Below are 16,477 nucleotides of genomic sequence, written 5' to 3' on the forward strand. Positions count from 1 at the left end.
AGTTAATTCTAGCCACATATTCTAAATAAGGCAGATCTCCAATCCGACAAAGCCACATGTATGATGGGCCGCTGGGAGCTTGTATTATCAACCTTGAATAATTCAAGTCACATATTCTAGACACGGTAGGTCTCTAATCGGACAAATCCACATGATGTATGATGTCCAGATCCTACCCAAAACATGAACATCACGCGTATTTGTTTGCTCAAAATCCAGGGTACGGAAAAAAGTAGTGCAACGTTCTTGAAGGGTGAAGGCCACCCAAAGAAACGTTTCGTAAGAATAAAATATTTTTTAGAAATAACAAGAAAGACCTCCCAATCGTCATCGGTCTGATAATTGCGGTCGTCCAGCATTCAGAATTAAGCAGATTGGCCCTCTTTTCTTGCTGCGCATAGCGTCCTAGTTCCTGGCAGCCGATAACCTCACCACACCCTGTCGAGGCACCTCGAGGCTGCAAGGGTGCCGCCGGCTGTGTAAAGTTCTTTGCCACGTCCAAAGACACTGCGTATGTGGGACCGAACCACACCCCGCTTTGTACCAGATTGGACCGGGCCGTGTGTGCAATCACGTCACGTCATATACCAGTACCGGTGGGTTCTGGCTGGCCGAGAATGCGGCAATTGACCGGGACAAAGTGCGCAAAATCGTGCCCATCTGCTGTGGAGCCGCGGTAGCTTATCGTCGAGCAGCACAAGTAAAGGTTTGCCGATTTGCTGTACACAGTGTGTTTGTGCGCGGTCCCGGGAAGGGGAGATTTTTGTAAACGATTAGCCACGATCGTTAATGGAACGGATCGAACGGAACGCTTTTCGGTAGCTTACCTCATTAGCGACGATAGTAGACCCGATTCGATTCCCAGCAAATCCGAAGCCCTTTTACACAGGTACGTCCAAGATAGGGCACATTTCACGGTACACGGCCCTGAAATAAACAATAACAACCAATCCGGGATGAGTACTTCCCTATCAAAATCCACGCTGATAAGCACTGCTCGTATGCACTCACAGACGATGCGGTGGAGGAAGTTGGCAGGCGAGGAAACCGAGCGATACGTCCTCTATCGGAACGCGCCCAAGCCACGGGCATGAGTGGTACATTTCCGCTTCTTTGGTGTAGGTAATTTTGGGCAATAGTGTACCAAATTCAACAGATTTCGATTTGTTGTGATTAAACAAAACACCCGCACGCACGCACAGCTGGGAAGGAATGGAACGAACACCACAAACGCGCGCCATCGGAATGTCGTCGCGGGGACACGCGTTGACAGATGATCTAGCGCAGGCAGGCAGTGGCCATGTGTTGGTGTCATTGCGAAGATGTTATTATTATTGTAACCGCGCGTTCTGGAACCACAGCGCGATTCGCATCCCACCACCCCACCGAACACCTCAACTGAGGCACGAGCTTGCAAGTGCTGCCTAGAGTGTCCTTTATCAGCTGGCAGCAGACTGTGGTCCGGGATCAGTTGAATCTCAACTGCACAGTGAATAGGCCAGTTCGCTCGCGGTACAGCGAGCAATTCCAATCGGTGGACCGTGCTGTGTTAAGATCGTGGTGTGTTTTCCACCGGAAGTTTACGGAAGAGCAGTGTTGTGTAGCAGCGTTGTGTACTTAGTACTACACACCAGGCTTACAGCTACTATTCCAGCGTGAAGAAGAGTCCAGTGCTTCCCAAGCCTTCCTGCCGTAATTTGGATGTGGTGTGTTTTGTTCTGATGCATAGTGTTATGAGTTAAAAGAAATCGAAGCCACGACCCACGCAAGCAGTGAACAGATCCGTGAAGATCTCGAGTTCCAACCGGAGGTAGTGAACAGTGTCAGGTGTTCTTTTTCTTCCATTTTCCACCCCGGGCGGCGAATAGTATCTCAAAGTGACAAGCGAGCAGGATGTCGGCAAACTGCGAAATTACCATCACTGGACCACTGGAGGCCCAAACCAAGAGCAGCCTGATTGTGGTATCCAATCGATTGCCGTTCGTGCTCAAGCGAGACGCCAAGACGGGCAAACTCAGTCGTCATGCTAGGTAGGCAGTATTTTCCCTGGTTTGTTTTTATAGACCCTTTCAGTGACCCATTACGACACGCACTTGCACGTCATCCCTGGTGGCCTTTGGGCAGACTTTTGTCTGTGGACAAATATTCCGAGATAAGCCGTTTACTTAACTTTGCTGCCGGGCTGTGAAGTGCTACTAACAGGTCCGTGTACCGGATTACAGACAATTCGGTGTTGCTTGCGCAAATGACCCTACGAAGAAGTTGTTTACAATGCTTTTTTGTGCACCGATTCTGTTTCGTTTGCTTCGCGATCGTTTTTTTTTATTTTCTTGGTAATCAAAAGTGTGTCACTGTTGGCTGACCTTTGGCAAACAAGACGCAACGTCATCTCCGTGCGAGGAGATTATGAGAGAAAAATGGAAAATAACGCAAAAACTGAAGAAGCTATGCGTAAACACCAACGAGTAAGCCAACGAACTTAGTACATTTGGGTCATTTGTGGAATTTTACCTGACTTGGGTATTGACATTTCAAATTTAGTAGACGGTATTAGTAAATTCCTAGAGATTACCTGATTGGAAGATTTTTAATGTATCAGTTGTTGAGGAATTGAATTCAGTTTGTCTAAATGTAAAATTATACGTTTCCGATGTCGTCAAGTTGAAGATTACAACCCTTTGTCGTTGAAAATGTCATGTAGCTCTTAGTAGTTCTCACGGCTTTGTCTCTAAATATATGTTGCAATTCCCACAGAACAACCACTTTATGTCTCCCATCGGTCAAAAATGAGACACGCCATTATGAATTTGTGGGAAATTTATTTTTAATTTCTACGATAAGATAACCACGTCGTAGTACGGCAAGCGACGTTATCCGCGTTATCATTTTATTGACAGAAATAAGACAGCTATACAAGATTAAATTAAAGTCACTTCAATTACATCGAACGATTAACAGCTGTCATCGATAGCTTTGTATTACCTTCGGGGAGTACGATTGTCTCGAAACTGATAGCGCTTATCAGAGACCCGCGCTCACGTTTAGTTCCGCGTGTACGACATGATGTACTTGCGTTGCTTACGAAGGTACCCCCCAGAGGGTGCTTATAGTAGGCTAGTAAAAAAATATGTACAGGAGTTACAGAGCTGTCTCGGGTGCAAGCGATCGAGTCTGGTCGATTGCCATAGCAACGACCTGGATTTAAAACCTTGCGCAAAGGTAGAATAAGGAACAAGTACCTGGTGGAATTCCGGATGGTGGAAAAGCAACACCCTTGTCCCTCGATGGTGGATCAACGGGACCTCGCCCACTGGCAGCATGGGTACTTCACGTGATCGATGGATAGGAGAGATTCGAGAATCCACTGGTAAACGCCTCTCAATAAACATGGTGTCGCTTCCTGTGCGCGCTTCTTATCAGTGAGGACGGTAGTGCGACATCGGCTTCGGGTGGACCGTAATCCACTGGGAAAGACCTTCAACATGAATGGTGGGGAAGAAAATGTGTACCTTTACGTGGTGAGGTAACCGCCCGCTCCGTTGCGCCCTTTTACCCCCTTCCTTGTACACTCTGCAGCAAGAATCAACAATTACGAGTGACTTTGACGACGTGTCTTTCGTATCGGTCAAGGGTTCCCTTGTTTACTGTACACACTTATTGGACCACTACTAGGATTAGCCGAGGTTAGCTCGCTTCCCGGCAGTATGCGCTATAGGCGGTGCTGTCATCCTACCAGCGTGTGATAGCGATAGGCACGGGCACGCGCGTGCTATACATTATTATCATCATGTTTCGGGCCCTATTTGCTGCACACAGCGAATCTATCTTTACAATCACGGTTCTTTCTTTACCTTGTACTTTTCCAACAGTGCCGGCGGATTAGTCACAGCAGTTGCGCCGGTCGTGATCAAGGGCAAGGGACTGTGGGTCGGTTGGTCCGGCATTACGCTAACCGATGAGAATGAACCCATCCCAGAGTCGGACCCGACCGATCACACACCAACGGCCGGGTTACTCTCAGAGCAGGTCGTTTCGGTGAACGTGGAGCCAAAGCTGTTCGACAGCTACTACAACGGATGCTGCAATGGCACGTTTTGGCCCCTGTTCCACTCGATGCCAGGCCGGGCAACGTTCTGTGCCGATCACTGGCGATCGTACTACGAGGTGAACAAGGAGTTCGCTGCCCGCACGATTGAAGCACTTGAGAAGGCGGTCAACAACAACACGCATCCGGGGGTGCCTCTGATCTGGATCCATGACTACCATCTTATGCTGGCGGCCAACTGGATCCGCGAAGCTGCCGACGAACGGAACCTCCCGTATCAGATGGCATTCTTCTTGCATATTCCCTTTCCACCGTGGGACATCTTCCGGCTGTATCCATGGTCCGATGAGATTCTGCAGGGTATGTTGGCCTGCGACATGATTGGCTTTCACATTCGCGACTACTGCCTCAACTTCGTCGACTGCTGTCAGCGTAATCTCGGTTGTCGCGTGGATCGAAAGAACTTGCTGGTGGAGCACGGTGGTCGTTCGGTCCGTGTGCGTCCCCTGCCGATCGGAATACCCTTCGATCGGTTTGTGGAGTTAGCTCACTCTGCTCGTAAGGTGATCAACACCAACCAGAAGATCATTCTCGGTGTGGATCGACTGGACTACACGAAGGGTTTGGTCAACCGGCTAAAGGCGTTCGAAGTGCTGCTGGAGAAGCATCCGGAACATCGGGAAAACGTTAGTCTGCTACAGATTTCCGTACCATCCCGCACGGACGTAAGAGAGTACCAGGAGCTGAAGGAGGAGATGGACCAGCTGGTGGGTCGGATAAATGGACGCTTCACGACGGCAAACTGGTCGCCGATTCGCTACATCTACGGATGTGTCGGACAGGAGGAACTCGCCGCCTTCTATCGTGAAGCATCCGTGTGTTTAGTCACGCCACTGCGCGATGGTATGAATCTGGTAGCGAAGGAATTCGTCGCCTGTCAGATCAATGAACCACCGGGTGTACTGATCGTGTCTCCATTTGCTGGTGCCGGTGAAACTATGCACGAGGCACTGTTGTGCAATCCGTACGAGCTGGATGCGGCAGCAGAGGTGATACATCGCGCCCTCACCATGCCGGAAGACGAACGTACCCTGCGAATGTCGCGAATGCGACGCCGTGAAATGCAGCATGACGTGAACAGCTGGATGAGACAGTTCCTGAAGGCAATGGGATCGCTGGAAGAGGATGACATCGGTACCACCACGATGCAACCGGTCACTGTGGATGATTTTGATGACTATTTGCTAAAGTAAGTCCCTTCGTTAGGAGGTTACAATTGAGATTGGAGAATTATAGATTCTTCTTACAACATTCATTTCCAGCTACATCGGATACAACCACAAGCTCGCACTGCTGCTCGACTACGACGGTACACTTGCCCCGATTGCTCCTCATCCTGATTTGGCCACCCTGCCACCAGAGACCAAAAACGTCCTACAACGGTTGTCTAACCATTCGGATGTGTATATCGCCATCATCTCTGGACGTAATGTGGAGAACGTGAAGCAGATGGTCGGAATCGAAGGCATTACGTACGCCGGTAACCATGGGCTGGAAATTCTACACCCAGACGGTAGTAAATTCGTACACCCCATGCCCATCGAGTACGAGGATAAAGTCAGTGGACTTTTGAAATCGCTGCAAGACTCGGTAAGTTACGGGCCATTGTAGCTTAGAGCTGCAAGCTTTGACTTTACACTTTGTTTGTAACAGGTTTGCGGTGATGGTGCATGGGTTGAGAACAAGGGGCCGCTCCTGACGTATCACTATCGTGAAACGCCAGCAGAGCTACGTCCCGCCATGGTGGAAAAGGCACGGCAACTAATCATCCAGTTTGGATTCCGTGCGGCGGAAGCACACTGTGCGATCGAGGCAAAGCCACCGGTACAGTGGAACAAGGGGCGCGCCTCGATATATATCCTGCGGACGGCGTTCGGTGTCGATTGGAGCGAGCGAATCAAGATCATTTATGCCGGTGACGATATGACGGATGAGGACGCCATGATGGTAGGATGATATCCCCTCTAGCTATAGCACTAACTAACCCAATTCTTAAATGCACAAACAGGCTCTCAAAGGTATGGCAGCAACATTCCGCGTGACGAATTCACAGATCATCAAAACCTCCGCCGAAAGACGTCTGCCCTCAACGGACTCCGTGCTGACTATGCTCAAGTGGGTCGAACGACACTTTATGCGCCGTAAGCCACGTGCAAACAGTCTCACGTATCGGGGTAAGAAGAAGGATAGCGTCAAGATACAGATGGCTTTCGATCTGGTACCGAACACGAGTGCTGCCAACAGTGCCGCCAGCAGCTCCGACGAGCGTGATTAAGGAGAGTGCTTTGTAGAAAGCACACCGTTCCATGTTGTGCATGCCAGTCTAGGTTAGCTTTACTTCAAGTTGCATTATTTGTCCCTCTTTTGTTCTTCCTTTTTGTGTTACTTTATTTTCCTACTCTAGTTATCGAAGCGAAAGTATCCTTAATATTGCTTTTGTTAAGTTTTGTTTTTGATATCCTTTTTTTCATGCAACAGTGAAACTGTATGTGCTGTTATAGTTTTACTACTATTGCTATATTGTTGAGCCATACCATATAGTTTCATGTTGAAAACGGTAGCGTTTAAGTTTTATGAGAAGTTTGCAGAGCACGAACAACCCAGGCTGAAGAAACCAATGAACATTTGTTTCGGGAACTACGATGATATTCGAAAACAATGTGTGTAGGGTAAGGTTAGTGAGAAATAAATTCTTAGTGGTGGTACTAAGCAAACCGTGCAAATGTTGAACGAACATTTTTGATTTATCGCATACACTCCAGACACATGTAGGTCATACATGTAGACGATACAAACCCGTCTATCGAGATCCGAAATCGAATCAAATTTATGATCCTTTTGAAACTACAAGTAATCAATGATAAAGTTAGGTTCCATTATCACCTCCGAGATGGCAATCCCGGGTTAACATTGGCAAACGAATGTATTAAAAAAGACAGAAATTGATTACACGCGTTGCTTACGATAAGACTTCTGCTAGTCGTTGTTATTAACAGCACAATCAACGCAATTAGGGTATTTCTTTAATGAACTTTGAACAATGATTCCTCCCTACGATCGGTTTATCTCTTAGCCCGAATGTCCGAGGCGCGTACTACCGCGTTTCTTTTGACTTGAAGCATAAACAAGATTATTCTCAGTCGTTTCTTGTGCCATAAAACAACCCTTCGTGGGAAACAATATTTAGTACATTGAGCTATGTCTAGATTATAAGCATTGAAATGGATCGATGGAAATCAAGGGCGTGCAATTAGTTACAAGGTTCTAAACTTACTGTGCAGACAAGCCATTTCATCTTCCGCATCGGTGCGGCTCCATTCGTTTATTACTCTAATATGTGGAAAGTTTTATAATACAAAAGTTTTAGCCAGCGGTTTAGTACAGTTGCGATTACACTAGGTGTGTCTTGTTGTTTTTCTTTCAGCTTTCTGTTCTTACTGTCAATGTTAACCTGTGATTGCTGTGTGCTGGTCGTGATGTCGTCATGTGTACCCTCTTTTGACTTTGGTGCAATGCGTTCAACTGGCGGAGGGTATAGTGGAAACTCTTTAAAATGCACTACACTAGTGCACATCTGTCCCGCCGGTTCAGTCAATTGCGGGATTCCGATTTGTTTTGTCCCGCTTTAGCTTTTTACACTGATCACAATTGGAATTTAATTGAAATTCAACACATCGCGTCCGATTACACATTGGTGTGCGAAATGACGAGCCACGATATGATGAAATAGAATAGGAATATTGGATACATGGCAAGAGCTTTCCTGTTCCGTGGCTGACTATCACCGAGAAAGATGATCGATGCTGCGAAAGAATTGATAGACCAGCTAGAATCGTTTAAAGTGGAATCCTTACCATAGCACTTACCGTACGTGGCCCAACCGAACCCGGCCGACGCTATGAGGAATCGTAGGAAGAAGAGAAACGTTGTTTGTTCTGCTAGAAGAATTATCCGGCACACTATGAGGGCTAGTGCGCACGGTGTAAGACAATAGCCAAGAACACACACCGACTGAAAAAAGGATCTGAAAAAACACAAAACAACACGTTAGCCTAGTGGAGCCGTAGTGGATGAACAAAATGCAACGTACATATTTCCTCCGAGCAGCTTAGAATTTAGCGTCACGATCAGGGCACCGATCCAAACAATTACAAACACCTGCGCGAACTCGGGCCCTCCATCGAATGTATCATCGGACGAGCCCTGCAGTATCGTGGCCATGAACGTGCACAGCACCAGCGGTCCCCACAAGTCCCATTCCTTCAGGAGTGTGTTCTTTTCCTTCGGTATGAGGACGTGGTAGAATTTGACACCGACAGCCTTTACGTCACGCATCTAGAACAGACCAATGAAAAGACATCATTCAATGTTTTGTCCCCTCGTCATATAAATCGGCTCTTTGCCATCCTTACGATAGTGTCTTTAATAGGTTCATCGAGTGTGTTGAAGTTGGGTGCAGTGGGATCGGACGAATTTTGGGTCCCGCTGGATACGGTCATATCTCCGCTCATCAACTCGGAAGGCGATTCCGCACCCTCGTCGTACATCTGCATGGACGAACGTGGCAGAAAATCAAGTAAGTGCATCGCAGGAAGCTTAAGGAACTACATTTCGAAATTTACTCACCTCCAGCCTAGCTTCTGAAGAGGACATGTTTGATTTTGATAAGAACTACAGCAGAATAAATAAATTACACGAAAAACTACGCTTTACCGCAAACTTTCCGTGTTTTGTTTTAGTTGTTGCACCATTTGTTTGACATTTGTCTATCGTGACATTTCTGGAAAACGCGATGACGTCTGCTCGAACCAATTGACAGCAGCTCGATGTGAGCACGGTGGGACTCGCATTGGGTCAAAAATACGGTTCAAAATTCGTTAATTTTATTTCTGCAGTTATAGAAAATTCGTCATATATATGAAAACAATTGTAATTTATTACGCCAACCCTCAAAAACTTGCCAATCGGTGTTCCTAAATTATTCAAACTTGATGCATAATTTATTGATCACGCGCTGAAATTAAACCAGCGCATTATTTAAATATCCTACGCATGCCTCTAATCTCAAATTAGCAATCTCCAGGAAGTTGAAATGTTGCGATCTTTCGTCATAATCGTTGCGAATCGTAATCGTTTTCGTGGTTTTGTTTGAGAAACTAAAATGATAAGAAAGAGCATCCATTGATAAGAAACAGTTTGTTTACAAACACCGCATGATTGTCACTGGAACAACATGTTCCTCACAAACACAACACTTCAATTTTTATTGAAACTGAAACGTTCACATTAATCCGTTGTCCCAAACGAGTTCTCGCACCATCGTCCGCGTCTAAACGACTCTTGATTCGATCCACTTTAGCAGGTGATAAACCGAATCGACGGAAGGTATTTTAAAGTCCGCATTCGTCGCCAAGTCCTTATCTTTCGTTACCCGGAACGACCTTCCCGTGCCCTTGATCATCTTCATCACGTCCTCGTCGGTGGTATCGTCCCCGGCAAACAGTACCTTGCGTGTGCGCCAGCTAGCATCGAAGCTGCTGCCTAGGATGTATTCCGCCGCTAGACCTTTATTCCACTGGATCGGAGGCTTGCCCTCGACCGATGCATGTGCCGGATTCGCTCGGTAGCCGTACGACTCGATGATCTCTTTGGCGCGTGCAGCCATTTCAGGTACGTATTTCTGTTCAGCTTCGCGGAAGTGGAACGTTATCGATACACGCTTATTTTCAACCCACGATCCATGATGAACGACCTTTTGCGAAATGGAACGAAAACAATAAAACCCAGCATGGACGGTATAAAAGGCCTTCCGCTTACCTCCCGATTGAGATGATCAATCATCTTGTCGAAATTATCCGCCACATCCTTTGGTATGCCCTGGTTGTGGCGGGTTCCGTTCGGATACAGCACCTCCAAACCATGATTGCCCGAGTAGATGATGTTGTTTATCCCGATCTTCTCCTTCACCCCGTCCACATCGCGTCCCGAAATGACCGCCACAAACGCTTTGCCACTGTCGGCAATGTTGCGCAGACTCTCACGCATCTCATCACTCATCTGCGTGAGGTTCGGATGGGACGTTAGCTCAGCCAGTGTACCATCGTAATCCAGCAGAAGCGCCACAGTATCACCGGGCTTGAGATAACTGCAAGCAAAGGGGAGTACAACGTAAGGAATGTGTCACTGTTTAACACCGCTTGTAAAACAACCTACTCGCCGAGATACTGATCGAAGTCGGGCTGCGACATGTTGAAAGCGTCGTTGTCGTTTGCCGGCCAGCTTATCAATGGCTTCAAGCAGTTAAGGAATATGAGACAAGAAAGCACTGCCAACGGCGTACTTCGGGCCATTCTATTTCTACGACAGTGGGCTGTGCTGGTGTTGGTAGTGTGTGGCGCTCTCGGTGGGTGTTGGCATTCACCTCCGAGCCGGGTTCCGTGTTGCCTGTTGCAATGTGTTGTCTACAAACGATGACTATCAACAACACGATCGCGATTATGCGCCAAGCGCCCTTCAAACCCGACTTCACCAAGAAAGCGTTTGTGTGTGTATATATAAGCTTGTCCACCACCTTGTGACTGCACGCGACTACTGCCTTGAGCGGATTGACGATCTGTTATTCCCTGTTCGATTCTCTCTGATTGCCACATCCTTTCCAGCTTCTGCCACCATCATGCAGATAACACAAAAATACCACCAGTGATCACCAAGTAAGACCATCTGAGCAAACCCCTGGATTCTGCTGCATGGCAAGGTGTATTCTTGTTCGTTTTCTGCTTATCACTTCAGCGGTTCTCGTTCTGCCATCTCTTCATGATCGCTAATGTAGGGTAGGCGCCTGGTAGGTCTTGGTCTCCGTGTGCGCAAGTAAACAGATTACAAAAATAGCTAATCAACTGCTGGAACGAAGTTGCGTGGCGAAGTATGAAATCGTTTCCGTAGGAGTCATATGGTAGTACTGCGCTGGCCTTGAAAATAATGCGTGCAGAGTTTATGATCGAACACGCCGCTTGAAGCCAAACACCGTTTGGAGAAGATCGATTATCGTTTGTTTGTGTGGGATGGAAATAGAATAGCAGCTGGGAAGCCTGTTGCTCATCCTTATTTTAAATAGATATATGCTGATGATGAAGTACGGATATTTTTAAAATTGTCTCAATGTTCCGGAACACTGGGTAAGTAATTTTAGTTTGGTAAAAAAGTGATTCATGTTCTAATGATCGGTCATTGCTGAAAAATTTAAGCAAATATTGTTTGGTGGTTGTTCCTTATTCTCTTTCTTCTTGTACTTAAGACGATCTTCATGCAAAGAGGCCTGGCCGTTCTTGTTGAATAACAAAAATACGATTTTCATTATTATTCTGCAAACAAAACTAAATTGCTCTTTACTAGTAACGGCGACAAGTTCAAATAAGATTTGATCTACTTCTTTCGGTGTACTAAATCGAACGTCGACGAACTAGACTTTTGACCTACTCGTGATGCTTTCTCTTTGATTGATGAACTTTTAAATTTAGACTAATGATTTTTTTTTAATTCAGTGTCATTTTGTACACATTTTCGTGCGGAGATTGCAAATTTTGTCATCCGCTTTGTGGTAATTGCAAGTGACTTCTCGGTCAATAATAAACGTTCTCCTTCCGATTCAAATTGAACAATTATTTCTAAATTTGCTTTCCCCAGAAAGATAAAATGGGAACAAATGCTTCAACACTATTCATTTCTCAGGACAAAACAGCAACAGTACAGCATTGTGAGCGATTTTTTATATCCTTGTTCCTCTATCAATGCTTACGGGTAACGCGTTTTCCCACGACCATTATGATAGTGCAGGGCAAACATAAACAGCCCATCCCTGTACCATCTTTCCCTTATCGAAAAGTTGCCCACGAACATCATCATGTGCGGGGAGGACAATAAACTGGTTTACGGTATGGTTTCTCTGTTGGTAGACTGACCGGGTAGCTATTTATGACCAGATTTTCATCGTAAACATACCCTAGCTCCAGCCGTCGGGCCATTTCTCACGAACACCTTCTGTTTGAGGAGGAAAAATCAGCCACAAAACAAGGTACAATCGATCACTCGCAACGAGAGCATTGTGTGATAAGCGGAATATTGGGACTGTGATTTCCGTGACCTTCGATTCGCAAAAGCTGCGTCCGGGTTCCCGGTTACGACCTAGCAACTCGAGAACTTTCATATGCCTATTCATACCTTGTTCGGTCACTTTTTTGTAGTTGTTACCGTTGGTTCGCTTGATTCCAGTGTAGTTGAGCTGATAATAATAATGAACATGCCGTGAAGTGAAGTAGCACCGGGCTAACACGGAGGCGGTGCTGTTGTAGTTTTCCCCACATCCCGGTTGCGGTTCATTGCAATCATAAATCATGCTTCACCAGCTGGCTGATGTTGAGCGTGTCTGAAGTACCGGAGGAGAGGGTTATTTTTAACCTTCGAGATGGGATGCGTGTTGCTAACATTGTGCACACGGTTAGATACGCGGATTAATCAACCTCACCGCTACTAACACTGCAAGCATAGTGATAAGTTGCCCGGCCGTGGAGATGAACGCCAGGACCCAGGTGGGGTGGTGGTGCCCACAAAGATAACCTCAATAGATAATCGTTCGGTATACTGTCACCTGTCGGGTAGAGATTGCATCTAAGATCACGTTGTTCAGTCGATTATTCTACGGTTCAATGATCAGATGCAAAAAAAACGGAATTACACCTGTTGTACCTTACTGTAAGATGAATGAGATTAATTTACATAAATTGCCCACACGGATCATAACGGCGTGCGTAGTGCCCAACCACATGCAGTTCCTTGTCGACGGTTGACTATTACGCCAATAAAGGTTGTGACCCCGTGGAGAATCATAGCCACCCTAACACTAACTCACCCAGACAGCTGCCAAATCGGGCGTGAATCGAACAAAAAGCCAGCATCCCACCGTCAGCAGCGAAAAGATCAAGGACGAGCGAATCCTGCCGGAATGGTACCCAGATGGGGTAGCAGGCTTTTGGGCCACCGCGATAACTAATCCGACAGATCCGCCATCGTCACGGTAGCTGTGTGCAAATATTTCTATCTGTTACGCTTCATCTCCGACGGCACAATAAATGGCGGCCTGCCCTGCATCCGCAACCATGGATGCGCCCGAAGGCACGCAACCGATTAATTAGAAAGTTGATGGCTTTCCGATGGTTGTTTGCACGTCCGATTAGGTTATGGTTTATAAATATTTCTTTGTGCGGAATGTCGCCGCAACGGTTTGTTTGGGCGACGTGCTGGCCGTTTCTTCTGATGGTTGCCAATTGATCACACCCATCGGCGCACAGCATGAATCGTGGCGCGTAATTATGCTAGCCGAGTTGTGGCACACTTTGGCCGACGGTTCTGAGACGGAGGCATAAACCCCAGCGCGTAGTATCTAATCGCGAAATAATAAACAAAACATGGGCCCATAATGTCTTTAAAAGTGATCGGCGAAGTAACGCTGGTAAATAACCCCTAACCACACCAATGTTTCGGTTCTCCGTCTAGGAATAAAGGATTTTCGCTTGGTGGAAAACAAACTCAACTGCTTCTTCGCAAAACAATTTCGCACCAAGACGTCGTTTGGAGTGTGATGTGAGTAATTTCCACAAACACGATAACCGCCACCGGAAAGTTTGCTATTGCGCCGTAAAAATGCGAACCGATCCAGGTAAACCATTCGTCAGCAAATCACCAACAGGTAGGTCAGCGGATGGGGCAGGTGTGTTATTGTGTGCTCAGAATAATTGGCACACTGTAGCTACAATTCATCCCGTCCGTCCGTTGGCGTGCATGTTTACACGGGACAGTTTGCCCGCTGCGACAACGGCACTAATCGTCCTGTGAGGTGGAAAAGTGTACGCCGGGACGCCGCGGCGATGCGCCAAGGGTACCGCATCGCACCACAATAACGTCGAAGCTGATCAATCCGGTGAAGCGTATAATGAAGGGATGGCTTAGAACGCATGCCTTCCTAGCGTACGGTGGTTCCGGTGAAGAATCGATGCTCACCTTTCGCGAGGTGAACTTTCTACGCGACCGGGGAAAATCCGGATCAAAACAGAGCACAAGAAAACTTCCTTGCGGCGCGGCACGACGCGTGTAGGTAGACGATAACGACTGATGTTGGGAAATTGTGAGCGAGAGTGCGGTTGAACGTTCGAGTCGGGAGACGATCGGCGCACTATGGAGCCGCCTGGTGTTTTTCAGTTTAATAGAAAAAGTATGGCAGGAACTAGTGTTGGGTGAATCTGAGTCAGTCTCATGAATCTGATTGAATCTATTAATTTGAATCGTTGAATGAATGAATCTGAATCTCTTTTTGAAAGATTCATGAATCCATCTTCAGCTAGTCCGTAACTCCCTCGATTCATTAGTTGCCGAAAAGGACCAATTATCATTTCGTTTAAGGTCGATAAGGGGTGATGATTCTCCATCATGAGTTCTGATTTTAAATTCAAGAATCTTTGAGGCTTGTTGATTTTTGAGGATCGATTCTTGTAAAAGATTTAAAATATAAATTATATCGAAAAGTGTGCAGAAAACATTTTCTTTAATTTTCTCTGCTTTTCTGGGTATCTGATATTAGAATCATACATAATTGCACAGATAGTCCGATAAGACTTAAATTCTAGCACGATGTCGATTCGGCTGACTGAAGTTTTAATATTTGAAAGCAAGAAATTCAACCACCCCATAGTGCGTGTCTACTTTTCCACGAGAGTCAATTATCGCTCTCTCCACTACGGAGAAGCACAAATTCTCTCCCTGTCTGGTGCTGTACTACCCCGCAGCATTATAAATACTACTGCAAGCGGATAGCAACATCATCAGATCGCAAACGCGATTCAAGCCGCAACAGCATCAGCTCTCAGCACACATCTCCGTCGGTCTTTCCTTGGTTTTTGGCGCAATTCAGCATCCGTATCCGTTGTTGTTTTGGACACGCCGAAACATTTTAAACCCCCAACAAGAAACGTGCAAGCAGGGGAACTCTGCACACTGCCTGGTGGTAGTTTATGTTAGTTAGATTTCCTTTCACATTTTTTGCACTTCGCTGTTGGAGTTTTGGTTTGTTTTTTGCAAAGTTAACTATACTATATAAGTGTTACATGTGCGAAGATTACGCCTAACAAGACATTACGGAACGGTTACGGTTGTGGCGGTGCGCTACTAGCTGCCAAAACGGAGTGACGTTAATTAACCTTTAACAAGTGTCAAGTGTTGTGCCTCGTGTCGTGTTCTACCTGTACCGTGTACCGTGTGTATCTGCATGTGTGTTCTGTGTGTCTTATAGCTTATTCCTCGACGTACATCATCATCGGATGTCTTCCGGGCCAAGGTTGCTGTGGAAGGCATACCGCTGTTGACTCTGTCTCATCACGGGCTGTGGATATCGGCGGCAGTGCATCTCGTTGTCCGCCGTCGATTGCAAGTAGATTGAGTGAGTTTGTGGTTGTTGAAGGAAGTGCTGCAGCAGCGCTTGTCAGCACCTACGCACCCGGGCGAAACAGTGACGATTCTGTTCGACAATGTTCATCGTGATGCTAGCCGCATTCAACACTAAAAAGAAAAACACCATTACCTACCTCCGTCCAGTACACGCACGGTGAACCGGAACAGGCAACAATAATCGGACGGCGAAAGTAAATATAATCGTTGCACGGAAAACAGTGTTTGCACATCCAGCATCCCGGGAGTGTGGAGATGAAAATAAATAGAATCTGAACACATCGCGCATCGCACGGGAGCAGATGTCCTCGGGTGGAACAAAAACGAAGAATAGAAAAGGGAGTAATAGTCCGCAACAGCTAGACTCCTACTCGCACAGCAAACAGTAAAAGTTTACACGCTTGATTGAACACACTCGATGAAAATTGTTTAGTGATAATTGAAATTTACCTCCACAAATGCAATAAGAATAGCTCCCGTGTAACACCCACCGGAGTCCTTCCCGTTGTTGATCAGCTCGCGGCGGAGGCAGTGGTAGTAGATAGCGCTGCTGGTGATAAAAACTCAATAGGTTGCTGTATTTACACACAAAGCTCAGGAAAATCGTTAATCACCACCTTGAAGAAGTGAAATTTGCCCGGCGAGTGAAAATGGAGTGAAACACTGGGCGTACCACTCGGGTCCAGTGTTTCGATTGTGGACAAACCGTACGGGCGCTTAATTAATGTGTCGAACTTTCGGCATCTGTGAGAGCCTGGGTGCTTGTCAAGCACTTATGTTTGTGTGTTGTTAAGCCTGCTCAATATACCACTTCACCATCCTCACGCCCAAGTGGTGCCTCACATTATGTGCAATTATGCGGGCTGTAGTCAATGCCGG

At 46.5% G+C, this 16,477-nt stretch overlaps 3 protein-coding genes across 3 annotated transcripts; 1 reads left to right on the forward strand and 2 right to left on the reverse strand.

Annotated features, from left to right (window-relative positions):
- The first annotated feature begins 1,729 nt into the window (after positions 1-1,729).
- LOC128305372 (uncharacterized) lies at positions 1,730-6,819 on the forward strand. Its single transcript, XM_053042772.1, has 5 exons — positions 1,730-2,030; positions 3,870-5,294; positions 5,368-5,695; positions 5,759-6,052; positions 6,114-6,819. The coding sequence occupies exons 1-5, from the start codon at positions 1,894-1,896 to the stop codon at positions 6,378-6,380; spliced, it is 2,451 nt and encodes an 816-aa protein (XP_052898732.1). The 5' UTR covers positions 1,730-1,893; the 3' UTR covers positions 6,381-6,819.
- Positions 6,820-7,344: 525 nt separating this feature from the next.
- Positions 7,345-8,858, reverse strand: LOC128303774 (protein YIPF6). The gene is made up of 5 exons (XM_053040836.1): positions 8,732-8,858; positions 8,518-8,652; positions 8,196-8,440; positions 7,972-8,129; positions 7,345-7,908 (listed from the first exon to the last, which is right to left on the reverse strand). The coding sequence occupies exons 1-5, from the start codon at positions 8,756-8,758 to the stop codon at positions 7,790-7,792; spliced, it is 684 nt and encodes a 227-aa protein (XP_052896796.1). The 5' UTR covers positions 8,759-8,858; the 3' UTR covers positions 7,345-7,789.
- Positions 8,859-8,966: 108 nt separating this feature from the next.
- Positions 8,967-10,699, reverse strand: LOC128302962 (uncharacterized). Its single transcript, XM_053039814.1, has 3 exons — positions 10,319-10,699; positions 9,923-10,250; positions 8,967-9,857 (listed from the first exon to the last, which is right to left on the reverse strand). The coding sequence occupies exons 1-3, from the start codon at positions 10,453-10,455 to the stop codon at positions 9,435-9,437; spliced, it is 888 nt and encodes a 295-aa protein (XP_052895774.1). The 5' UTR covers positions 10,456-10,699; the 3' UTR covers positions 8,967-9,434.
- Between the last annotated feature and the right edge of the window lie 5,778 nt (positions 10,700-16,477).

This window comes from Anopheles moucheti, chromosome 3, assembly GCF_943734755.1.
Source record: "Anopheles moucheti chromosome 3, idAnoMoucSN_F20_07, whole genome shotgun sequence".
NCBI lineage: Eukaryota > Metazoa > Arthropoda > Insecta > Diptera > Culicidae > Anopheles > Anopheles moucheti.